The 26,225-nt window shown below is 39.0% G+C and overlaps 1 protein-coding gene and 1 long non-coding RNA gene across 2 annotated transcripts; one reads left to right on the top strand and one right to left on the bottom strand.

The window, feature by feature from the left end:
• Positions 1-849: 849 nt before the first annotated feature.
• Positions 850-15,521, bottom strand: LOC121724313 (caveolin-1-like). The gene is made up of 3 exons (XM_042110772.1): positions 15,262-15,521; positions 14,484-14,651; positions 850-1,956 (listed from the first exon to the last, which is right to left on the bottom strand). The coding sequence occupies exons 1-3, from the start codon at positions 15,295-15,297 to the stop codon at positions 1,615-1,617; spliced, it is 546 nt and encodes a 181-aa protein (XP_041966706.1). The 5' UTR covers positions 15,298-15,521; the 3' UTR covers positions 850-1,614.
• On the top strand, positions 14,809-21,811 carry LOC121724314. Its single transcript, XR_006035184.1, has 3 exons — positions 14,809-15,038; positions 21,486-21,540; positions 21,672-21,811. It is a non-coding gene; the product is annotated as an uncharacterized LOC121724314 (long non-coding RNA).
• The last annotated feature ends 4,414 nt before the right edge of the window (positions 21,812-26,225 follow it).

Raw genomic sequence — 26,225 nt, 5'->3', positions numbered from 1 at the left:
GCTTTGCTGTGATTTGATCTAAAACCTGACATTTTTCGAAAATACTGTTTTCTTTGAGGAAGGTATTAAAGGAGAAATCTGGCAATTTTCCATATAGATCTTCATTTCTTGAGGTCACCGAGTACTGTCAGTACGAAAAACAACAAAAACAATTGGTAAAGCAGCCAGGCAGCTACAGTGCTATACTCTGGGGGCATGAACATGCCCCCAGAGTGTAGCACTGTAGCTACCTGGAAGCTAGGCAACATGAGCTAGGTAAAACCGATTGTTTTTGGGGGGGTTTTCGTACCGACAGTACTCATGACCTCAAGAAACGGAGATCTATATGAAAAATCGCCGTATTTTCTCCTTTATGTTCATTACAAACAACTTTTTCCAAGTACTTTGCTCAGGAAAGGTAGGTTTGATATAGTAATATTACTAGTAATATTACCCTGTAATTACTCAGGATAGTATGATCAAGATTTGACTTTTAAAGTAAAGGTTTCAAGACAGCGGTTTTAAAAGCAGTTGTAGATATACCTGTTTCTAATGAGGTATTTATTATCTTGAGAAATAAGGGAGCCAAACTTTCATCTACCATCTTGAGGAATCTAGTAGGGACTGGATCCAGAGCACATGTTGAGGAACTGGTCTGACTTACTATTTTGCTGAACTCATTCTTTGCTTAATAGTGTTAAAAAATCAGAATTTTGGGAGCCCTTATAGAAGTGGTTGGATTATTTTGTTTAAAAAGTGCAGATCTGCATTACGTTTGTGGTTTATTATGTTGGGGTGGGAGTTCTAATGGTTTAAACTTCAAACATACAAAAATTAGAAACAGAAATTAGAACAGAAAATAGAAACCCATTTGATTTAACATATTTTAATGTGCTCTGCATAACATGATGTGTACAATAAACATGAAAGGACTTGTGTTATTTTGAAATATAATGATACAGCATCCTGAAAACAGCAGTTAAAGATACACAAACATGAAAAGTCCAATTGAGATATAAATCACCATAACATGCTTCTGTCAGACATACTAGCCAACACAGTCTGATCATCAGTGATGATTCACCCACAAACAACAGATATACTGTGATTACATGAGCTGAGGCAAAGACTGAAAATCAGTGCTGAATGTCCTTATCAGTAACCGTAGCATTATCTTATTCTCAAGAAAAAATCTGTCACGCACATACACCCTACAACATGTTGTACTGATTACAAGACTTACAACTTTAACAGAAAATTAACATTTATTATTTCATGATCAGTGTTCAGATAATGTTCTCATTAACCCCTTTAATACCGGTATATTCTTTATGAAAGTTCTATATGGCTGAAGTCAAAGAATACATTGTATGTATGATGATAAGTCAGCAGGAGAAGGCAGAGGCCAGTGTAGTGACCTTCTGAAGTGATACACTCTTTAGCTGGTAACATAAAAGCTTGTTAAAGAAAAGCTGAAGGGATGGTGTTTTAAGGTTAAAGCAGAAGAGCTTGTGACTGTCTACTAAATTTAAAAAAAACTTTAAAATGTTGATGATCTCTTGCAAGTCTGGTGTTCTTTTTAGTACAGTATTTTTGCTGTATTCCACTCATTTTCCAACCTCCCTAGAGGCATTATTACACTACTTTGGTGGTGGAAACTCGTATGCTGCTGAAGCATTTGCCCATGGCTTCAAACATGGGATCAAGGAATGTATGCACACAAATAGAGTATACACGGCTCACACACTGAATTTCAATCAGGTAACTCTTAACACAGGGCACTACTGCCCAGATGTGCACAAAAGAGAGAATAGCAAAGAAAATGCCCCACACCAGTGCAAGAGGGATGCCAACAAGTGCTGTCAGCAACCGATAGCACCAGTACTTGGTGACAGTAAATGTGGTGAAGCTTGCTTTCCACACACCATCAAAGCTGTAAGTCCCTGCTGGCTCTGCAATGACATCTTCAAACTCTACCTGCGGGAAAATAAAAGTCCCTGTTAGTAGACAAAAACAGCATGAGTGAAGGGAATAGCCATATTTGGCTGTCATTATGGTGCAAGATGGCTAGAGTTTGAAATGTTGAAATGTTGCTGCCTCACTTTTATTAAACAAATAAAAGTGAGAGACTAACCAATAATTCAGTATGATTTATAACAGCCAATAAACATTTGAATATTAAGGAAAGGAAAGTCGATCCTTCACCTGAAGCAGCCTTTACATTGTCAAACGTCTGGTTTAAGTAGTACAGTTCTACAGTGCAATTGAGCTAGCCAAATTCAATTCAATTCAATTCAAAAAACTTTATTTATCCAGAGGGGCAATTTCATCATTGTTCAGATCGGATTCAGGCCTCATTATGTGGAAATAGATCTGATATGAATCGGACATGTGCCAATGCGACTGCAGTCTAAACAGGCAGATCAGATATTTGCTGTCATTTTCAACTCTCTACCCTAGTTGGCAGGTCTTTCAGTGCCATGGCTCCTAAGCTCTGGAATTCCCTCCCTCTGTCAATCCCTACATGATTGTCCCTCCTTTCCTTTCTTCAAAGCTCACCTCAACAACACTAACCCGAACATTAGACTCAGCCTTGAGTACAGTACCAAAGAGATTAATTTTCTTGATCTAAAAATCAGAACGTTGACTATAAAAAGCAAATATATCGGCGCAATGTATGATTCGTATTTGAACCTGAAGCATGGACAGTGGCGCAGTAATATCAACTTGCAATGAGTCTTCCAACAGAAATCAATGGGATTTTACAAAATGCCAAATAAAAGACGACAGAAACTGTATTTCGCTACGCTCAACGAACATCAACGAACACAACTAACCACTCGGTGAGTTGCACAGGAATTTGGCTGGGAATTTTCCTTTAACGTTCGTTTTTCAAAACTGTGCAACTCACCGAGTGGTTAGTGGTGTTCGTTGATTATTAAAAGCAAATATATCAGCGCAATGTATGATTTCCAACCGTCTTATTTGCTATTGTGGAACTATTCACAACCGCTCAATATTTGAACCTGAAGCATAGACGGTGGCGCAGCTATCAACGTGCAACGTGTATTCCAACAGAAATCAATTTGCTTTTAATAATCAACGAACACCACTAACCACTCGGTGAGTTGCACAGTTTTAAAAACGAACGTTAAGGGTTGTTTTAGGACATGTTTGAGTAGCCTACTATAGTATGCCCATTGCCAGCCACCCTGAGAGGTGAAAAGGCGATTCATCACAAACGCTACTACTTTTTTGTGAGTTTTAAAGCGTTCCCAAGCGCTGTAATGTAGGGATGGGAAGTCTGACACCGAGGCACCGAAGCTCGTATCACTTCTGCGAATCAATCTGCTTCGGCACAATGTATCGGAGCGTGTATCAAAGTTGTAAGGTCACGTGACTGATGACGTACAAAGCTTGAAAAGTTTAAATGGGACATTTGACACAGGGGCACCGGTGCTTGTATCAAACCCCTAAGGCTTTACGGATTCGATAAACCTTTAAAGTGTCGAAACTTTGAGCAATTGCGGAGTCAACACATATGTTTTGTTGCACAAGCACCCTTCTAAAATTGTAGCCCTACACAAGCACTTCACAATCCCCACTGTACACAATGCCCCATGTTTTCACAACCCCCACTGTTCACAATGCCCTTTATATGTTTTCTGTTATCTGACACTGCTGTGGTCATCTGCAGCAATTAGCCTACGTTATTTTGCCATTAGTTTTTGCAAAACATCAAATGAAGTCTTAAACACAACCACTACAGAGAAGCATGCAATATCAAATAATGCTAACACATGGCAATTATGAACATGGCGGGATTTGAACTCCGGTCGCGCGCGCGGTATACGAACACGCTACCACCCTCCCAAGGCCATTTTGAGATTTTCACGGAAACATAGCATTATTTAAAACCAAACCATTACATGTTCAATTCGAATCATTAGAAGCATATCAAAACTATAATGTTTATTCCAATGACTGTAGGCCTAATAGTTTTTACTCACAAGGGAACAGAACACGTTGTCTCTCCGCTCTGTTTAACCAGTGTCAGAGAAGGGCCATTTGGTCGGCATGTGGCTTCGTCTGTGATTGTTTAATCGCTAATGAGAGCCGCCGTTATGTCTGCTAACCACCAGATGTCACTGTTTTGTATTCGATGCTTTGACACTTCGAAACACTTACGATACAATCAGGAAGAACCTTCCAAAGCCTCGTGGGGCTTCATTCGCCCAACCCTACTGTAATGCTCTCCCTTCTCTCACAAGTTCAGGGCTTCAACCTCAGCCAATGACAAAGCGCCTTTTAGTCACGTGTTTCACTGGTAGCGCGAGTATGGTAGTTCAAAAGCCTTCGAGGCTGCAGCATCATCGAACTAGTGCAACAGGAAATAAACTAAATTAATGTTGATTAAAACCCAGGTAGCCTACTAGCACTGTTGGGGGTAATGGATTACAAAGTTTCACGCTACTGTAATTTAGTTACTGTATTGGCTAACGAAGTAAGATGACGCATTACAATTCAAATTTCAGTAATTACAGTTAGGCTGAATAACTCGTTCATTCCTGCATTAGGCCCTACTCACAATTTCTCTAATATATTGACTTATTTTTTCCATGGCAGCATGCAGTGATTGCTTATTTAAAATGTAGATTAGCCTAGATACATTCTTTCATTGTAGAGATAGGGCACACATTCTCTCCCTGCACTGCTTTCCCTCAAACAGGTCAAACAGGTTGGCCTCAGCCCGCACCACTTGTGCAAGGACTGTTCATGCAGACTAACGCGGTGTAGCCTAGACAACTTTATTCAAAATTGATGCATTCAAGTTAACTTTGCAAAGTTAGTATAACCTACTTATCACAACGTTGTCAATCGAGTTGTCAGTCTCAAACGCTAATTTATTCAAACGTCTCTCTACCAAACTACGTGGCTGAATTTGCAAAGGATGTAGAGTAGGCTAAGCACCAGTTTGATAAATGAACCTGTAGTGGAGTGATAACTTTTAAGAAATAATCTGTAGCCTAGCGTAGGCTACTGCAAAAAACATTAGGTACTAGTGACGAGAATCAGCCAACCACTCAGTCTCAAACCGAACTAAATGGCCATTTGAATGTTAATTCTCCAAAAGGCAAGCAGTTCAAGAGTGTGCTAAAACATCATTATGTTTTTGATACTGTACCTAAATTGACAAAGTCCATTTCTCTAGAGACTGAAGCTGTAGCTGCAGTATGTTGATTGACATGTTTTAGTTATGTAAAGACATGTTCAAGGAGTTCAGATAGAGCCTGTATCAGGACCATATTTAGTTCAATGTCTTACATGTACTATTTTTGGTAGCCTACTGTACTTCAATGGCCAGCATTTTCTTTTTGAAGCCTCTATGTTTACAGGCTTGGGCGATACACAATGTGCAATAGGTGCCAAAATCTATGTTTGGTACTGCCAAATTGTTTTGTTTTGTCATGGTTCATGTGTGCAATAAATATTACACTTTGTGAGGGGAATCGTGGCAGAGAATTGTAATATCAATTCTAAGCTTAAAAAAATCGTGATTCATATTTTTCCCTGAATCGTGCAGGCCTAATAGGCAGTGTTGCAGAACTGTTTGGATTTACATACAAATTGGTTCAATATTGCAAACAGCTCCTCTATTTATATTTTACCACATCTACTCGCAGACCACTTGGGATAGCTTGCGGACCACACTTTGAGAACCACTGCTGTATGTAAATATAATGAAGTTGTTTATTGGAAATTGACCTATTTTGTATATTCGCTTTAGGAGTTTCATCAGTTTTTTTTTTACCTTTTAGGCTAAAGATGGTTTATCTTACCTTTCATCTCCCATCATGTCTCGCAAGGGGCCATAGTTGGCTCTATAAATGTTTAGTGCATTTTGAAGGGAGTATATTATGTTAAGGCAGACTGGTTCTAATCCTGGGTGGAGGGTCATACAGACAACAGGGGTACTGGTGTCACCCATTTTTCTAACCACCTTAGCAGTCATACGTGACAATAAACAACATGAGTAACCTTTGCCAATGTAGGCTATCAACCAAAGCCATAATTCTCATTGCCGGAGGAGTCTCCTTGCAGCACACACTGCAAAAACTGCTTATCTAACCAAATCTAACCAAGTGTTATTAATCTTATATCAAGATAAAAAAAACGAGTTGGTATTGTTTTCAGTATAAAGAGACTTACCAAGCGCTTTTTTGTGAAATCATTTGACTTAATTTAAAAGAAATTTGACTTATTTTAAGACATCTCATCTTGAAAACAAGCAAATTTGTCTGCCAGTGCGTTAAGCAAATTTGTCCTAAAAACAAGCAAATTTGTCTGCCAGTGCGTTGAGCAAATTTATCTTGATAAGACTCCTTAAAATAAGTTAAAGTCTTCTTAAATTAAGTCAAAATGCTCTTTTGAGAGGGCGCTAGGTAAGTCTTTTCATACTAAAAACAATACCAAATAGATTTTTTAATCTTAATATAAGATCAATAACACTTGGTTAGAATTCATTTTTTGCAGTGCACATTCTCTGCTTCTGTGGGCATTCTGGTGTGATTCCCGCAAGTGCACCTAGCAAAATATAGGTAGGTACAGTAGGTGTGTTTGTTTAGTACATTTAGATCTACATATTTGGTGGGCTATGACCAAATGGTCTTTGAATGATGGCATTGTGGAATTCAATTATCTGTGAATAAATCATTGACACCCTACCTTTTTTTAACAAATTCACCCTTAACAGAGAGTCTAGACAAGACAAAGGGGGAGGGTTTGGGAAATTGGCAAATTTCTTACGTACAAAATCCCTGACTTGTAAGTAGCGGAAAAAGTGGGCATTTGTCAGCTCATATTTTGCAGACAGTTGTTCAAAACTCGCAAAAGTATTATCAATATATAAATCCCTAATGCTATGTATACCTTTGTCATGCCAGGTTTGGAAGCCTTTATCTAATAAAGATGGCCGGAAAAGGTGGTTATTTACTATAGGAGAGTGGGAAGAGATGCTCTGGATACCCAAGCATTTGTTGAATTGTTTCAGAATGTGTAATGACTGAGTTACCATTACATTTCCACTCACATTATTAACCGTTGGTGGCAGGGATGCACAGAGTAAAGTGGGGAGTGAGTGTGGACTGCTTGTGGCTTGTTCGATTTGAAGCCACGCAGGAGCAGTGCCACTCCAATCTTTCAACCATAAAGAGATAACATTCAGATTTGCAGCCCAATAATATGAACGGAGGTTTGGTAAGGAAAGTCCGCCACAGGTTTTTGGTCTCTCCAAAAATTCTTTCCTTATGCGTGCTGATTTATTATTCCAAATAAAAGGAGAGATTGTTTGATTAAATGCCCAAAAAAATGTCAGTGGTATAAAAATAGGTACAGCTTGAAATAAATAAAGATATTTGGGTACTATGTTCATTTTTACAGAGTTTATTCTCCCAATAAGGGATAATGGTAAAGTGGACCAGCGTTTGATGTCTTTTTTTGGTCTGCTCCAGAAGAGGGGCAAAATTTTTCTTAAATAAATGATGGTAGGACTTGGTAACTTCTACTCCAAGATATGTAAAAGAGTCACCTGAGAGCTTAAATGGTAGGTTGGGATATTTTTCGGCAGTTTTATTAATGGGAAAGTACTCGCTTTTGTTATTATTAATTTTGTACCCTGATATTTTTCCAAAGTTCTCCAGGACAGTTAGAGCTTCAGGTATGCTCGCGATAGGATTGGTGGTATATAATAATAAATCGTCTGCATAGAGTGAGACTGTGTGTGTTAGGCCACCACGCACAATACCTTGAATGCGACTATTGCTTCTTAGAGCTATTGAAAGTGGCTCTATAGCTAGAACAAAAAGTAGTGGACTTAGTGGATCTCCTTGTTTGGTCCCCCTGTGTAAAGAAAAGTAATCAGAGGAGACTGAATTGGTATAAACTGATGAAGTTGGGTCAGTGTATATCAACTTAATTAGTTTAATGAACTTACGGCCAAATCCAAATCTAGACAATGTATGGAAAAGATAGTCCCATTCGACCCTATCGAATGCCTTTTCGGCATCAAGTGATATTACAGCTTCTGGAGATTTACTAGGTTTAGTATATATAATGTTAAACAGGCGCCTCAAATTAAAATAGGACTGCCTGTCCTGGATGAATCCAGTCTGGTCTTCTGAAATTAAATAAGGAAGGGCTGACTCAAGGCGGAGTGCAATAACTTTTGAGAATACTTTACCATCACAATTTGTCAAACTGATGGGTCTGTATGATGAACAGTCAAGCGGGTCTTTGTTTTTTTTCAGCAGTAGTGTGATAGATGCCTGACGGAGGGTGGGTGGGAGAATTTTATTTTTTAGTGCTTCCTTATAGACTGAGAGAAGAAGAGGGGCGAGTTGGTCCTTAAATTTTTTGTAGAATTCTGTGGGGAATCCATCAGGGCCAGGGGCCTTACCACTTTGTAGAGACATTATTGCAGTTAATATTTCATCTTGTGTGATTGGCTGTTCTAAGTTCACCTTGGTTTCAGAATCAATTGTAGGAATATCTAAATTAGAGAAAAAAGTGTTGAATTGGTGCTGATCAGGTCTGAGGAGTATAAGTTGGAGTAAAACTCTCTGAATTGATCATTGATGGCTTGATGATCCTCAGTTACAGAGCCATCAGATAATGTAATTTGGGAGATGACATGAGATGCTGCTTTTTGACGAAGCTGACTGGTCAGTAATTTGGAAGGTTTATCGCCCTCTTCGTAGAATCTAGAGCGGGATTTAAAGATTAACCTTTCTGCCTCAGTAGTTGACAAAAGATCAGCTTCAGTTTGCAAGCCTATTCTCGCCTTGACCAAATCTGGAGTTAGAGAAGCCGAAATGCGGCTATCCAGAGCCTTAATTCTAGAGGACAGATCTGCAAAGTTATTTTGGTGAATTTTCCTTGTGTAAGCATTATGAGCAATGATCTGCCCTCTAAGATATACCTTAAGTGCTTTCCATAATGTTGAAGCTGAGACGTCATCAGTAACATTTGTATCTAAGTAGATATCTATTTGTTCTTCAACAAACAAAACAAAGTCAGAGTCAGCAAGCAGAAGTGGATCAAGCCGCCATGACCGTCTTAGCCTTTGAGATGGGAGTTTTATTGTCATACTAACAGGGGCATGATCAGAGATCATAATTGGATTATATTTACGCATTGTGGAATTCAAACCGTAACTATCCATTCTGATAGCATACATTAGCAGGCTAGACCAGTGGCTGAACTGCATTTAGTGGCGCTTATAACCTGTGTTGTGAAGTAAAATATTTAACTGGAAGATTGCAAATAACTGTTTTGACAGTGTAAGTCTTTATTTTAAAACGTTTCCAACTGTTTATTACTTGAAAGCAAGATGACGATCGCCACAAACATTTACCTCTTTTAGGAGAAAATTTAAGCTTACATGTAAATATTACCAACAGTACCATACCAACCAATAATGGCCCAATATCTTGCCATTATTGGTCTAAAATCTTTTTAATTTGTTCAGTTATACTCCATATATCATTTTAATAACTTTTCTTAATATTCATGACAAGTTAAATTTAAAGAGATGGTGGTCCAACGGTGGACCACAAGTGGCACACCACCGGCGGCATACCACCAGCGGCCAACCAACGTTCATCGACAAACGATCAGGAACCGATTCAGGATAAAACACATAGGGCTCTATTTTGCACTCTAGCGCAATTGACTTTGTATACTCGCGCTTTTGTCTTTCCTATTTTGCAGTCAGCGCATATTGGAATTTTCCGTCCACAGGTACATGTGCGCCCACGGGGGCGTTTAAGTGAAAAGAGGGGGCGTGTTCCGGCACAAACACTCCCGGTTGATATTTTACAGTTTCAGAAAACAATTCCGCCACAGACCTGGTCTAAAGTCAGTGGCGCTAATTCAGATGCTATTTTAAGGGCGCATGCATGGCCACAGGCCTGCAGGAATGAATGCTATGCACACCGATCTACAGACACCCTGTGCACAGATGGAAACATTCAAAGCCTTGATAATATTTGTCCGTTTCCTGGGTTTGTTCGTGCATTGGTCAACTAAAAATTTAGTAGCCTATATAGTACATCTACATGCTAGTGTTAATTTCGTCAGACGAGACGAGAGGAAAAATGTTCGTCAACAACCTTTTTTTACATGACTAAGACGAGATGATGACGAGACTGCACTAATGTCCTGAAACACTGACTAAGACTATCTTAAGATGCATTATTGTTGACGAAAAAAGACGAGACTAAAATGTTTTGCATGAAATAAAAACTAAGATAAAATTTCTCTTCCATTTTCATCTACCAAATGAGAAGACAGAATAGCTGTTACCTTTTCAAAATATTCCGAATGAGTTCATGGTTCATGCGCAGCAGCTTTCCTGTAGGCTAGTCTACGTGCTGTTGCTGCAACCCTGTGGCTGCAGCAGGAAACTACATGGAACAAGAACACCGGAGATTTAGGAGTTAGGCTTTATGCCACAATGCTACATACCCAGAAGTTGAAGCTTCTCTCATACATATACAAATTAACATCCCCCAGAATGTCCATACGAAAATGTTCAGCAAGTAATGTCAACTATTTAACTAGTTACACTGATGATGCAAAGTTTGCTAGCAAGTAAGCTAATATGGAAAGTTCGCTAGCAAGTTAGCTAAGATTGAGAGTTTGTGTTGCGTTTGGGCGCATATCGCCATCTAGCGTGGCGGAGTAAAACATTCATACTTGGGTCCAAGACAGTGTTTCTCAAACTTTTTCAGATGAAGGACCACTTAACTAATCAATAAAAAAGAAACACACGGACCACCTAGCTAAAAAAAAATAGACCTAGCAGTATATTAGCCTACACAATACTCACTGAACCACCTTGCTTATTGTCTTTGCACTTTGTTTAATTGTGTCAGAGGATTAATATGATTTAAACTGGCGTATCTGACATAGACAGTGTTGTAGAACAGTTGGTTCAATATTGCAAACAACTCATCTATATTATATTTTACCACGTCTGCTCATGGACCACTTGGGATAGCTTGCGGACCACCAGTGGTCCCCGGACCACACTTTGTGAAACACTGGTCTATGAAGATCATGACAGTGGTCCAGTCAAATCTTTTACTGTCTATGGCCAAATCCCAGCCGAGCTATAACTGTAGCTCGACTTACCTGTGCATGTACTGACTGACAAAAAAATCAGAATGAGTAATTATAACAGTCGAGTAGCCCTGTGGACACACAATATTGTTAGAAAATTGAGATGTGTGAAACACTATTTGACTGAAATGGTAATCAGAAATAATTTGTTATAAAAAAAGACTAAAATGTTTTGACTAAAACTGACTGAGACTAAGATAGCTTTAGTTTTCTTTTGACTAAAACTAGACTATAAATGACGAGACTTTTAGTTGACTAAAACTTGACTAACAAAAATGATATTTGAATGACTAAATACGACAAAGACTTAAAAGGACATTTCGTCACAAGACTAAGACTAAGACTAAATAAAAAATAGGTGACAATATTAACACTACTACATGCAATGTCTTTACAACAACAACGCCTAATTACGACCTATTAATTTGGACAACTTTATACAGCCCTATAAAGGCTAAAGTTACCTTTAGTTTTGTTCCAATTTACCGTTGTGTATGGCTTTAAACATTGTGTGCGCTTTAACATCAGCCTATAAGCATTATTCCAGCTGCGCTAAGGTTTTGACAAGCACCACAATTTTGCCTACCTTGTTGTAGCCCATCTGAAATAACTCCAAGCTTTGCTATGTTCCCTCCATCCTTTCGTTGTTTTCAAAAAACGTTTTATATCCATGATGGCCTTGAAGTCTTGAGTTTGTGAATTCGCTTAAATAAGCTTATTATGTGCTGTTAACCAGCAACCATAGACAGTAAAAGAAAGCAGCAAGTAGCCTTCTCTACAATTTCAGTTAGTTCAATAGTTGCTGCATCCATTCATTGTTATTCTCTCTCCTGCTCAAACAAAAGTTGTGCGTGCATTAAGTTGATGATAACGTGTTTACAAACTCTACTTTACATAAAATATTGTAAATAGCCTATTGTCATGCAGTTAATGGGATACTGTGCAGAGTTGGAAAGTTAGGTCAACTTGGAAACTGTTGCCTGATGGTAAAGTACAGCCGTAGCTTCCACCTGCATGAGCGCTTGGGCGCCTGTGTTGCGCAATGCACTTTGCTCCTCTCATCTATACGACGCAGTTCCCATTTCTCCAAACCATACATAATTACAAGGACAAATATTGCTACACGAGGGAAATCAGTGTGGTGTCCGATGTGAAAAAATAGGTATAAATCTAGCGTACACATTTCCACGAATCACGGATGTGTTGATGACATAAATTAGGAAATATTAGAGGACTTAATGAGACGTCATTTTGAACTGCATGCCAATGCCATTTAATCCAAATGCCCCAGCAGCAGCACGGGAGAGGAAAGCTTATCTGATAGATCTGCATTGTCTATACTCTATAGTGAGGTAGATTACATTGCAAAAATATCACCATGCATTCATAACTTTATGATTCAGTGAGAGTGATCCCAAAACATCGGAAAGTGACATTTCTGTATTACATTTTGTCAAGAGGAAAAATCAATAGCAAACTGTTCCCAACTGACTATAGCGCTGTGAACCGTTCCTGGCTGCGCCTGGCAATTCCACCATCATAATAGCAATCCGCTATGAAACAAGCGTGCCTGTTGTTAAAGGGAATGTGAGATGATGCTCTGATTGTTTTTTTGCACGTTAAGCCCAAACCACACCCATGATTAATGTAGCTACTTCAGACCACCCCATTTTAGATTTGCGTCGGGCGCAACAGTCATTAACCCGCCGGTAAAATAGAAACAGCGCCCAAGATCCGCCCACAAAGCGATTTGCGCGAAGTCAATTGCGCTAAAGAGAACAAGAGAAGAGAACTGTGGAAATGCATGGATTCCAGTTTCTTCCAGTAGCAGCAACTGGAATCCATGCATTTCCACTGAATTATTTTTGGAATCTGATCCCTTATCATACCTGTTCATTCTTACACGTCGCTCGACTTATCGTGACTAAATTCAAGATGGCTGCAAACGCTAAACTTCGTGAAGATACTGTCTGTATAAATCGTCTTGTAAGTAAACTACCAGTGCTTTTTCAAAGTTCTCAATGTCTCGTTTTAAATGTCAGGTCCCTCGGAAGTCTACCAATGAAGTGTGGAGATACATTGAGCCTCGTAAATGGTGTAAAACAGTGATTTATTTGCATGGCTAGCCCGATGCCGAAGCACCACCATTGAAAAAGCTGTTGGTAGCATCGGCTAACTAGCGCCAACAATTACGATTGGCCGTTACGGGCAAATGCTTTTGTCAATTGTTCCAGAAAGAAATACATGATTATGGCATCGTCTGAAGATGATCTGTGCAAATTTTGGTGAACATCAGATGAAATTTGTGACCTGTGAAATTTTTTACGTGTTTTTGATTAAATCCAATATGGTGGCCGAATTAATTAAATTGACATCACAAGTTGGACTAAGGACACCACTAGTACTTTTTAATTCCAAACATATGAACAGCTACAGGCAAAAATGCATTTTCGCTAATTACAGCACCTCCTAAAGGTCAAAGGTCACCAGATTTTTTGAGTGCCCTACTGATGGGGTTATGAGTCCATGTACTAAGTTTGGTTATGACAGATGAAAGGGTTGCTGAGATATGAGCTCACTTCCTGTTTGGCGGCTTCGCCGCATATTTCGATTGGCTGTTATGGGCAAACAGTTTTAGTTCCGAAGATGAAAATTGATAACTTTTGTGCGGCTTGGTCTGAAGATGTTATGTGCTAAGTTTCGTGAAAATCGGACAAACTATGTGAGACGTGAAACTTTTTAAAGGTTTTTGAAAAAATCCAAAATGGCGGAAAATCCATCATGGCAGAAATTGACGTCATAGGGTGGCTTGGTCCAAGGATTCCAACGATACCACAATTTTGACAATCGGGTCAACGGGTCAAAAGTTACGTGCGTGAACACACGTCCAACTTGGCCTGTTGGTGGCGCTAGAGGGTTCGTGGTGCCAACATGAAACTTTATTTGAAATTTATTTATTGGACTGTCCCCAATCAGTGTGCCAAATTTCAGAACTTTTCGCCAAACGGTTCTATGGGCTGCCATAGACTCCAATGGCGGAAGCGTAATAACAATAGGGAAGAAAACATAGAATCACTATGGGTTGCCTCGCAGCTTAGCTGCTTGGCCCCCAAAAAAGCCCTAAAACAGGATGCAGTTTTTTTCTTTTTCTTTTATCGAACCCTAAAGGCATTTATCGCCAGATCTGGGCCTATACTGCACATAACCTAATTAGTCATTTAGTAGTTATCCTACTCCCAGCTACTGACAATAACCTAGAGTTGCAAAAAAGTTTTTTTGTTGGGTAAGTCTGAGAGTTTAATTTTAGACCTTAGTGTCCTTACCTTGACAACGTCATCATTAATATGATTTGGATCCCGATTAACCAAATCAATTTCCTTCGTATGAACATCCAGCTCTGTTTTCTCAAGAATGCTATCGTTGTCCATGTCTTTGTTATTTGGTTTGTATATGTTTCCTTGTTTTCTAATGAATGGTGCCTGGAGATACTCCTGTAAATAAAATGGAAACCAAATGAATATCAATGACAACTGCAGACGCTGCAATAAGGCCCTTTCTGTATGCCTTTTGTAGCCTAGGTAAAATGTGTAGGGGGGAAAAACAGCGACGGCACCACACCCCTCCAAAGACACTCGCCACTAGGGGAGCCAGTGGACTATTTATCCAAGTGAAAACTTTCTCAAAACGTTTTATTTTGCAGACCTATTAGAAATGTTAATGTGACCACCCATTAGGTTTGACTAAAACATCATCCACTGTAACCTGATAACCAAATCTGATGCGTTACCACCAGTGTGTCTGGTTAGCTAAAATGGTAGGCAAGAATAAACGAAAACGAGAATCCAGCACGGGCTGTTCCAAGATAGAACTCCTCCAAGGTAGGCTATGATGCAAGTTATCATGTTTTAAAATAGCAGCCTGGGCCACCAGTAACAATCGTCAAATTGTGATTGAAAAGTTACTCATAAAGACGCGATAGATAAAATTAGGATATTTGAGTCGTGAAACAATTCTGAAATTCTATACAAGGCTATAGCCTAGACTAATAGTAAAAAGTACGCTAACGGTAAATATTTAAAAAGTAGCCCAACAAGGTCTTACCTCTTCTGGTATGCTGTCTTTGAGTCCACCAGTCATGCTGTCACAGCTCACGAAGAGCAACCAGATGAGCGGTTCGACCTAATGTAAGATGTAGCCTCCAGAGGAAATTTCGTGGGAGGAGTGGGGAACGGGGAAAACGCGCCTGCATAAAGAAGCCTAAAAAAGACGGAACAGTAACGCAGGCTTGGTCTAATAGGACAGTAGAACGCATGACTAGGCTATGGGGAAATTCAACCAAGCAGTGGTATAATTAACGTTATACCACTGCTTGGTTGAATGGTTGTCATGCGTTCTTTAGAACGTACAATAACCGTAGGTTATGAAGTAGCTCAATTCTCCGAACTCGTTGTGAAGTTTAAATGATCAGTGACGTTGCATCAGAGCTATAAAAAAAAGCTTTCTGACAGATGTTCAGAACATAGCAATATTGTAGCATAGGCCTATGACTGGGATGGCTTTCAGATTGGTTACATGGCAGTAGGCTAAGTAAAATAGTGATTTTACTAATGTTTATCAGAATCCTAGGTTATGCCTGCTTGACAACGAGTGAGATGGAACTAATGCCTTTGACCATAGCACCCATCCATTTAGAACTACAGTTCGCCTTTGAGCGACACACATACAAAACAATATAATAGCCTACTTTAATTTAACAGGGAATAATTTAAGAGTGTGTCCATGAGAGGACCAGGCCTGGGTGATACATGCTACGGGCCATCTGTAGACTACGAGCCATCTGTAGATCTGTAAATCAAAAGAAAAATGCTCAGCCTTTTTATTTTTGTCATTGTAATCGCCTAAATAGTGTGATTCAGCCAGTGATTTCAAATCCATATCTAGGCCTACTTCAATGATTGGTTGAAAAATAATGTTTATGTAATTTATGGTCAACAAATTGAGGTACATTATCATCAATCATGTCTACTGATCAGTTCCAAGCTAGATTTAATATATTGAGTGCAACATTTTCCTTAAGGTAGCTCAAAGTTACATCATGGGGTGACATACACCAGTATATCTGTAAGTCCAATTTTTGCACCTACGCCATCAGGGCTAGAAGCAGTCACTTGGACTCAAAGAATAATGTATACGATTTTGGTAGCCAAAGGTCAAGGTCATGGTGACCTTATGTATATCATATTGTGGTGATTAAAAACCTCTAACAATCTCTGACATCATTTCAAATGTGATACAAATATTCACTTTGACTCACAGATGGAATTGGTGGTCAAAGTTTTCCCCCCCTCAAATTTGGTACAGACATTAACTTGCACCTCCAAGGCTCAATACTGGTATCTGGCGTCCCAGACTCATCAACCTCCAAACTCATGATGGTGTTGTCCAACAAATTCTTTGGTCATTTGTCTTCTTTGCTGTGGTGGTTTATGATCCAATCAGCAACATAGCCAGACCAACTGTAAGCCCTTGCTGTGGGCACCCACAAATACCTACACATTCTTCAGTCAATCCTTTTCATTGCTGTGGCTGTTTATGATCCAATCATAATTTTAATTCATTAATCATGAAATTGTGATTATTCTTCAGGCAATTATTGTACCACCAAAATCCGTAATTGTGACATCCCTAGTTCAAAATCGGGTCGGGCTGGACGTATTGTCTCAATGTCATTTATCAACTAATTCTGGCTGTCAAATAGACGTCTAGATTATGGCCTGGTAGAATGTGTATTTGCAACTAATTTTGGTTGTCTATAGACGTTCAGAACCGGGTCGGCCTGGACTATTGTCACAATGTCATTTATCAACTAATTCTGGCTGTCAAATAGACGTCCAGATCATAGCCTGGACGGGCCGACAAGATATCTTGGACGTCCATAGATGTTGCTTGCTCAGTGGGAGAGCCCTGGAGGCGTCATAGAAATATTTTTTTTTTGTATATCATGAGAATGTGAGCTCAGTTGACCAAATTGTTTAGTAAACAGGCCCACAATTTTGTAAAAGCAAAAAAATATTATATACATCTTGCAATACACACACACACATAGCCTGTATCACCCCCCTACTAACTGATGTGTAAGCCGGTGTACTGAAGTGTATGCCCCCCCATTCCTTATTTTCATATCAGAAAGTCTAGAATCATTTGGATTTTCCTTGTTGTGCCCAATGCTTCAAAGAACTCCTCACTTCTTAGCTGTGACAGGCACAAGTTTAGGACCCCCTGAATGCTATTAGATATGATACAGGGATAACTTTATTAAGGAAACTCAAGTAAATTAACTGTATCTTGTAAATAAATGTTTTAGAACTTAAATGTGGTGGAAGAGTAACTCATCTAGTATTTGATGATTTATGAGTTAATAAACTGTAGACTAGTTGAGTTGAGTTATTAGGCTAAACATAATAGCTAACGTCGGGATGAGCAGGAGATGGTCTACAGAAATAGCCAGGTTTAATTTATGATGGCTGTGATCAAACATTTCAGATATGCTAAGTGAAAGTGAGATTGTGCAGTCTAGATGGCTGTGGTTAGTAGTGCTTTTACTGGGAAGTTTTATTTATTTAGTATTATTTAGCGTGTAAGGCTTTTAATTCCTTATCAAAAGTGAGGGGGACGACTGCCGTTTCTTAAAAACTGGGGGTGTCGTATCCCCCGTGCCACCGTCGGGCCTGTCTAAAGGCCTAATTACCTAAGGAATTCAACCTTCATGCACTAATAATTATGTAGCCTACTTGTACTATGTAGCCTACTCAATTACATCAGTAAAAATACATATATTGCCTATAATTTCACACCAAACTTTACAATAAATTGACAGGCGCTTTCTGTTTTTCAACATTTGAATATGGCTTGACCAGTCCCTGATGATTTCCAGATCTCTTCTTTATTGGACTTGAATTAGTGCCTGAAGAAACTTGACAAAGAAGCCTATAATCAATTTCAGAAATATATGACTCAATTTGGAAAGTTGATATAAAGCCTCATGTGGTTGCACACTAGTAATTCCACCTGCCCCTAAAATGGCCCAGGCCAATCCCTAGGAATGTGTATGCTGCAGGGGAAATAAGAAAACTGGAATGTGGAAATGTAAACACACTAATACTTAAAGCTATCATCTGTTGTTGGAGTCTGGAGTTAACTGGTACAACGCTACTTTTTGTCCACATGAAAGAAGCAAGTGTGGCTGGCACCACACTTCAGTAATATGAACATGTCTGACAAACCAGATATGGTAGGTCATAGTAAAAAGCCTAACTTGTCCTAACTACATGCGAGCATCTAAAGTCAAGTAGTCAAACAGGCTTTCAACCATATATTTTACACAGTGAAACAAAACATCATTTCACCGGGACCATGGTGCTACATAAAAACACAGTGCTGACAGGACAACATTGAAGCGCACACAAAAAAAATAAAGTACAGACACTGCATGAAGTGTAGTACAAGTAGACAAGTAGACAAACATTAGACAGAACAACAGACACATAAACAGCAGGCAGACAGAGTATAACAGATTTGTCACAGAACACAACAAACTTATCTATGGACATGTGACTATAAGGAGGTATATATAGTGGTAGATAATTGAATTTAGTAGCAGCAAGAGAAAGAGAAATGTGCAACAGTGCTTAACTATATGTGCAGTTGGCAAGCTTGCCTCTATGTTTTATTATTGTTTAACAAAAGCTTTTTTTCCCATCCTGGTGGTATGGGCCATTATGCTGCGGTACCTTGGGTGTGTTGGGTCCTCAATGATCATGCATCTGACTGTTGTGTAGCATCGAATGCTCTTTGTTTACACTGAATCTGTTAACAAGCCGCCCGACAGAAATGTCATGCCCAGTCTCTGGCCAGAGCAAAGACAGATGCAGAAAGTGGGCTGAGAAAAAGATTGATACATATATCAGAATTTAACACTGGTTGAATGAGATTGGTTTATTTAATTTCACTTCACCGGAGAGGTCTTTCCCATTTCAGAGTCCCCACCTTGACGAAGCTTCCCATAGATATAGGTACCTATATTGCCGCCAAACTTGCGCCCTTAATCTTTATGTGACCGTTGTTATTTTCCAGATAAATACAGCCCTGTATGACTTGGCTCCATAGGCCCTGTAAAAAAATGATAATTATAAACCTGTAAACTAACAATGACATGATGAACATACGACTTTCAGTCACACAAAAGTATCCACATTGTCTGAATAATAAGTCCGAAGGCAATTCGGGAGAGAGCCATAGTGGATTGGCCTGGCCACGCCCACTTAGATCTCCTTTCAGGGAGTTACTAGTCTGAAACACTAACGTTTCCATCGGTCGGCGGATTACCTGCCCAATCAGCGATGAGAGAGGATGATGCTATAGTTTTGAAATCAAAAGCAGCTGTGGTAAACGGTAGTAGCAACGCCTGCAAACTTCAAAAGTTGCAGTCGGAAGAATGTGTACATTTATTTACAGCAAATGTAGGCCCACATACATTGTTTCCTGACTGCCAATACTGTTTATTGTCAGTTTGTAAAGATAAGGAGGAGGTAACGTTAGGAATCTCTGGTCAATGTGATTGGTTAGACTGGACCAATGATTTCAAAGTTAACAATATGTCTACACCCATCACCATGCTAGTGTTGGAAAGGTTTCGCAATCGTGAGTGTCCAGACTCTTCACTTTGTGAAAATGTTTGGTTTACCAGGCTAATATGGATAGCATCCGAAAAAAACAAACATTTGTGACATTTTGCTGGATTATCACTATGTTGGAACAGATCACCTCTCAAAAGCTGCTTTTGAACTCAAAGCACTCTGCAAATTCTACATTTTCTTGCTGTGGCTACCATAAGAATTACTGCAACTGTGTTGTTCAACGTCACATCTATGCCATCAAACTGAGCTTGAGGCTGTGCAGTAGAAACGGCACCCAGGACAAAAACTGGTTAAAATAAACTTCACTTTATTTCAAATCCTATGGAGTGTTTCTATCCACTCTTTCTTAGAGGTAGCCATGGCCTACTGGTTAGCACTTTGGACTTGTAACCGGAGGGTTGCCGGTTCGAACCCCGACCAGTAGGCACGGCTGAAGTGCCCTTGGGCAAGGCACCTAACCCTCACTGCTCCCCGAGCGCCGCTGTTGTTGCAGGCAGCTCACTGCGCCGGGATTAGTGTGTGCTTCACCTCACTGTGTGTACACTGTGTGCTGAGTGTGTTTCACTAATTCACGGATTGGGATAAATGCAGAGACCAAATTTCCCTCACGGGATCAAAAGAATATATATAGTTATATTGCCTATGATTCAAATACACAAACTCAATTCAATTACACTTTGACACTGCTACTTTTAAGTGACTAAGGATTTAAGTAAATTAATTATCCTTAGAATCCCGCTTTGTGTATGTAATGCTTATTTTTATTCTGCTAAATTCTTTTAAGTTCATTACTATAATTTATATTTTTTTCAAATGTAGGCTATGACTTTATGCCTCTCCTTTAAACTGTTAATTTTTAATGTAAATGTAATGTTTATTGTAATTGATTGTCATTGTAAGTCTCTTTGGACATCTGCTAAGAACTAACATAAACATGGTTTACAGCTGCAATATATTTTTGCTATAATATATTTGCAAACATATTATCAACAGATTTATTCAACAGTATATTTAGAATATATTTTGTATATTTTGTTATATTTTAACACATTTCCTTTTTTCAGCATATTTGCGATGTCACAGGACATTTTGAGCAAAAACTGCATATATTAAATTAGACATGTTCTGTATCGTTGCTTGTGGTGTCGTATGTGTGGTCGTTTACCTTTGTGATTAAGCATTTTAAACAAAAGAGATTGTCTCAGAGAGCTGATTATATAAAGTTCTCTGACTTATAATCAGGCTGACAAGCCCAGCCACTCAGAGCCCATTTGCCAAGCCCCACAAACTTTCCTGGCTCAGGTTCAGGAAAATGCTGCTTCAAGGAAGGAATGGAAAATCTGAGTTCCTTTTGCCTGGATACAGTAAAACACACACAAACATGATGATTGGTGATTCAGAGTCTGTACTGTGTATCGTTCTCACAGCTACGTATTTCCCACAATGGTGTATCTCCCTTATTAATCCTTGTTGCTTGTCACACATGGCATTAGAACAGTGGACTCAGTGAAAGGCTTTGTGTACTGTTGAAAATCTCTCTGTTGGTCTCTCTTTATTGCTTTCCCCATCTTTGAGCTTGGTTTTTGTCTGAAGAGGCACAGCATCAGTCTCTCTCTCTTTCTCTCAAAGGATGCAAAAACTGAAAAACAAGCTACAGCAAACAACATTACAGATGTGTGGTCAGGTATGGAGATGATCACTTTCCTTGTTTCTTCTAAACTATCTTTCCCTTTGCCATGTCTAATTTTAACAGGGTTTACCCATGCTGATATCTACTTTTTAAAGTTTATTTTACATAACTTTATTTTGCTTTAGGCCTATTGTAAGAAGGCGAAGACCTGTGGGAATGAAGTGACTGACAGTCTTTGCAGGACCAGCTGAACCAGCATCACACCATTCTTGTTCATTGCATGGAGTAACTGACTTTGTAAACAATATAAACATTCTTTTTTTCACTTTGTTTCACATAGTCAATAATTTTCTGTTATTTCAAGATTGTCAACGTGGTAATACTGCACCAGGACATAGGTTTTCTAGGTAGGACTATATATTCAGATAAAGGAAAATCTATCTCTCAGGGAGTTTTACGGTCACAGTCTTCAGTAGCTCCAACAGCTTATTGTTATTTAATTTCATGTGAGTTACAAAAAAGCTGTTGGATATGTTACAGTGTTATGAAAAATATACCAAGAGAGGAAAACAAAAATAGCTTGCAATGCCCTAGAGTGTCATGGTATTGTTTAGTTAGTTAGCGGAATTTTTTTTATGTTTGGCATTTGGCCAAAGGCAACAAGTGGTGAAATTACTGTAGGCCTAGGTGTCCAGTGTCTTCTAGCAATTACCCCCCAATCACCATGCAAGTAGTTTTAATTCATTATAATCAAATTAAATGTATTGCAGTGTTGTCTTATAACTTGTAGCATATATAGAGCAGATTAAATCATATATATTGTGTGTAATGTGAATGATGTAGAAGTAACCACAATGCACAGAATGTGAGATGGGAATGTGGGATGTTCACATTATATGCCTGTTAAGCTAGGAGACTGTCTTGTGTCCCCATTTCAAGGTAATGTGTCTGTGTATTCACCATTAGCGATCTGTCGGTAATTATGCTGGAGATTAATCTGGTCCAGGTACAGCTTACGGTAAAGCCAAACTGTTTGGGAACTCTGCTCTCCGGTGTGGGCCTTGGTGAGACTACGTTGGTGGAGCATGCCATCTTTTCACCTAAGTCATGCACCCTGTGTTTCAGACAGAGCTGAGGAGTGAGGGGTCTAGAACAGTTTTGACGGGTGAGCCAGGCTGGGGCACAGGCTCAGAGAAGGATGGCACATAAAAAAATACACAGAAAAAGTAAAACGCCTTCAAAAGTTACATCACTATATCCTAGATACTAGTACTAAACTGCACATTACTAATAACCAAACATTGTGTGAAAAGGAATGCAAAATAGGCAACTGGATGTGATATGGAGTGGCAATAATTTAATGCAACAACAAAGAAAGTATCAAATCAAGCAATAGCCTATTAGAATAAGTTATCCCACCACAGTTGTGCAACTTCATTCAAATGACCTGTTGAGTTTAGGAGTTGACATGGGACATGAATGGCCTTGCTATAGCCTCAATAGGGATCGTTGTATTGGTGTTTTTGTGGTTGTGGTTTCTTTTCTATATACATGTTGCACATATAGAATGTGCGTGCACACCACATGCACAAATCTGAATATTTGTGTGTACGCCACCTTTTAGCATGAATTCTATGTACATTTTTATAATTGAGACATTAGATCTACACAGCTGTAAAACACTAAACATATTCCTCTACTTTAGCCCCCCCGGATATTTTTCACATAGATCTCTGTTTCTGGAGGTCATCGAGTACTGTTGGTACAAAAAAAAAGGCGGTACCTAGCTTGAGTTACTGCAGCCAGGCAGCTACAGTGCTACACTCTGGGGGCGTTTGACCCCAGAGTGTCATGACACTGACAAAAGTTTGTGTTCCAGACACGTCTGTGGCATTTCAGTCCTATGATAATAAATCTGGATTCTTATATGCACTTCAGACATTTAATCGTTTGGCAGGATAGCCAGTGATCAAAGTCTTCCAGTTCACCTCACAAAATAGCACTATAAATAAGTCACAGGTAAGAATTTGGACTGAATTACAATGTAGGACAATATTGGACAGATAGAAAGAGGGGTGGAAAAAGTAAGAGGAGGAGAAGGACGAGCATTTCATGGTCTCTAGCACAAGAAAACATTGCATGTGGGGATAAAATCTCATGGCCAGATCTAGAAGGAAGGCAAGATCTAGCCTACATTTTTTTGCTTTTTTTGTGCTTGTGTTCTTTGAACAATCCCTCCTCACCACCACACACTTTACACAAACTCAAATAGCTGTGTTTATGTGTGTTTACAGTGCTACTCAGTGCAGAGTTGTTGAGGGATAAAACTGGTGATTGGACGGCAGACATACAGTATAAGCTTGAATATCATCAGTATTTTAATGATAGAATTAAAACTGGTTGGCTAGAAAGAGTTAGTCAGTTAACCCAGTTCAAAAGTGGAAGGAAGTTGCAACTATAAATTAGCACATTTCCCTCTTATCACATTAGTTAATCCCTATTCCTATCCCTATATGCATCTACAGCAGCACTTGACACAGGCATAATAAATCCCAGCCATCATAGGGTGTTACTGCACTGCTGGGAAATTCTCTTTTTCAGGTGGCTGAAAGCATTACCTTTCATGAAACTCACTATGTGTGGGTGCAACACACGGTATTACCTTTGGGTGTAGCTCACTACTTGAGAGTGAAGAATGCAATCTCTAATACAGTTCCTCCCTTCTCCCTGCTGTGAATATGTGGGACATTCCATAGAGGAATGGGGGATGGGACGCCAAAAAAAGGAGAGTTGTGTAAACTGCAGAAACAGAAAGCTGGCGTCTGAACTATGATGTGACTTCCTAAACTTTTGGAAACATATTCTATACTGTAGTTTACAGTAAATATATATATCAGATAAACAGTGATAGAGTGACCAGTGATAGAAAGGGTTATAGAGCTTTCTCCATAGAGTTTAATAAATGTCTATTGATGTCTCCATAGAGTCATGGTCTGTTTCCTTGCAGCAATAGAGGGTCGTACTAAGCTGTTATTTTTGTCTCTGCAATATATCCTCTGAGCTCACAATGCTCCATGGAGACTTAGAGGAATGTTAAGTTGTAGCTTTATTAGCTGTGTAGCAGAGAGGGTAAATGTGTGTACAATTGCTCAGTGCAGTGTATGTGTGTGCGTCTCCCGTATGTTCTCTTAGCCACACCCAATGGAAGCTTTTCCAGGGCGTTGAAATGCAAGCAGTATGTTCTGATTTATGCCTCTCCCACCATTTGTGGTGTTTTCACCATGGGTGCATGTTGCTGAAAATGATTCCATGTACAACCCCTTTTCCAAAAAAACTGATGCTGTGTAAAAGGTATGTTTACACCATATTTAGGTATAAAAAAAAGGACAAAATATCAAATGTTGAAACTGACAGATTTTGCTATCTTAGGAAAAATATATGCCCATTTTGAATTTGATGCCAGCAACATGTCTCAAACAAGCTGATGAGGTTAACAAAAGGCTGAATAAGTTGTGTAATTCTAAAGAAAACACAACGAGAAACATTTCACAACTAGGTTAACTGGCACCATGATTGGACCCAAAGAGCATCCTAGAGAAGTTTAGTCTCTCATAAGCAAGGATGCAGAGGCATTCATCACAACACCAATGGAACACATCTCCATACAAAAAGAAGTCAAGTCAAGTCACTTTATTTATATAGCACAAATAAAAAAAAAGAGGGGATATCGAATAAAGGGGGTTAAGATGACGTTAATACACAATCTAGGAATAAAGGTTAGAAAGCCCATAAAACATAGAATAAATTAATAAATAAATAGACAAATAAATACAAAAAAGGGGGCTACTAAAAAGGCCACAATAATATAATAGTATAATCCAGATAAATAAATAAATAACAAATATAACTAGAAAATCAATTCCAGGGCATGAAAATGTAAAATATGTGTAGTTAAAACAGATAATGCAGAGATGGTTACTAAGAGTTTGGACGGCGAAACCGCATACTTGCGTATCAATGATGTCATCTCCACACCTCAGCTGCCCTGGACTTGACACTTATAGTATTGCCTAACAATACTAGTTTTCATACATGACATTACCTACGATTACACTCAATAGGATAAATATCACAACTGGTGCTGCGCATCATGACTTGGTGTACTGAGTAGTGTTTTCTCTGTGTTTTCTTGATGCATTCTAGCATATTGTCAGTGACGCGAGAGAACTAGTCAGAAGTTATTAGGGAAGTGCGGTGTAAGTTTAAATTAATTTGTGCGTAGTGCCGGTGTCATTCATTCATGTTACATGTCTTACAACATAAATAAATGCATTCATAGTCTAGTGAAGTCAGATATGAGCCTACAAGTCGCTTAGAAATCACGTTAAGCCTATACAGTAGATGCACACTAAATGTGAATGTGTGATTTGATGCAGGCAAAAGTATTGACTGTTACTAACGAAGGTATTATATCAATATTATAAATGTGGCGATAGCCTAGAACTTGGGTAGGCCTAGCACTCCCTTCATAAACTTTTGATCATACTCAATAATTCTTACATTTACAGTATAGGACTTTATCTCTGACCACTTTCAAGCCATGGCCTTTTGAAATGTTGATGTTAATGGCTCTTCACAGTGTTAAACAGATAATGTAGAGATAGGACCAATGGTTGTGCTGGTACACAGGGTGTACACAGGGTGTACCAGTCTCGAGACCGATTTCTGCTTTCTCGGAC

Source organism: Alosa sapidissima, chromosome 11, assembly GCF_018492685.1.
Source record: "Alosa sapidissima isolate fAloSap1 chromosome 11, fAloSap1.pri, whole genome shotgun sequence".
NCBI classification, from domain to species: domain Eukaryota; kingdom Metazoa; phylum Chordata; class Actinopteri; order Clupeiformes; family Clupeidae; genus Alosa; species Alosa sapidissima.
This window is presented reverse-complemented; position numbering and strand designations above follow the sequence as displayed.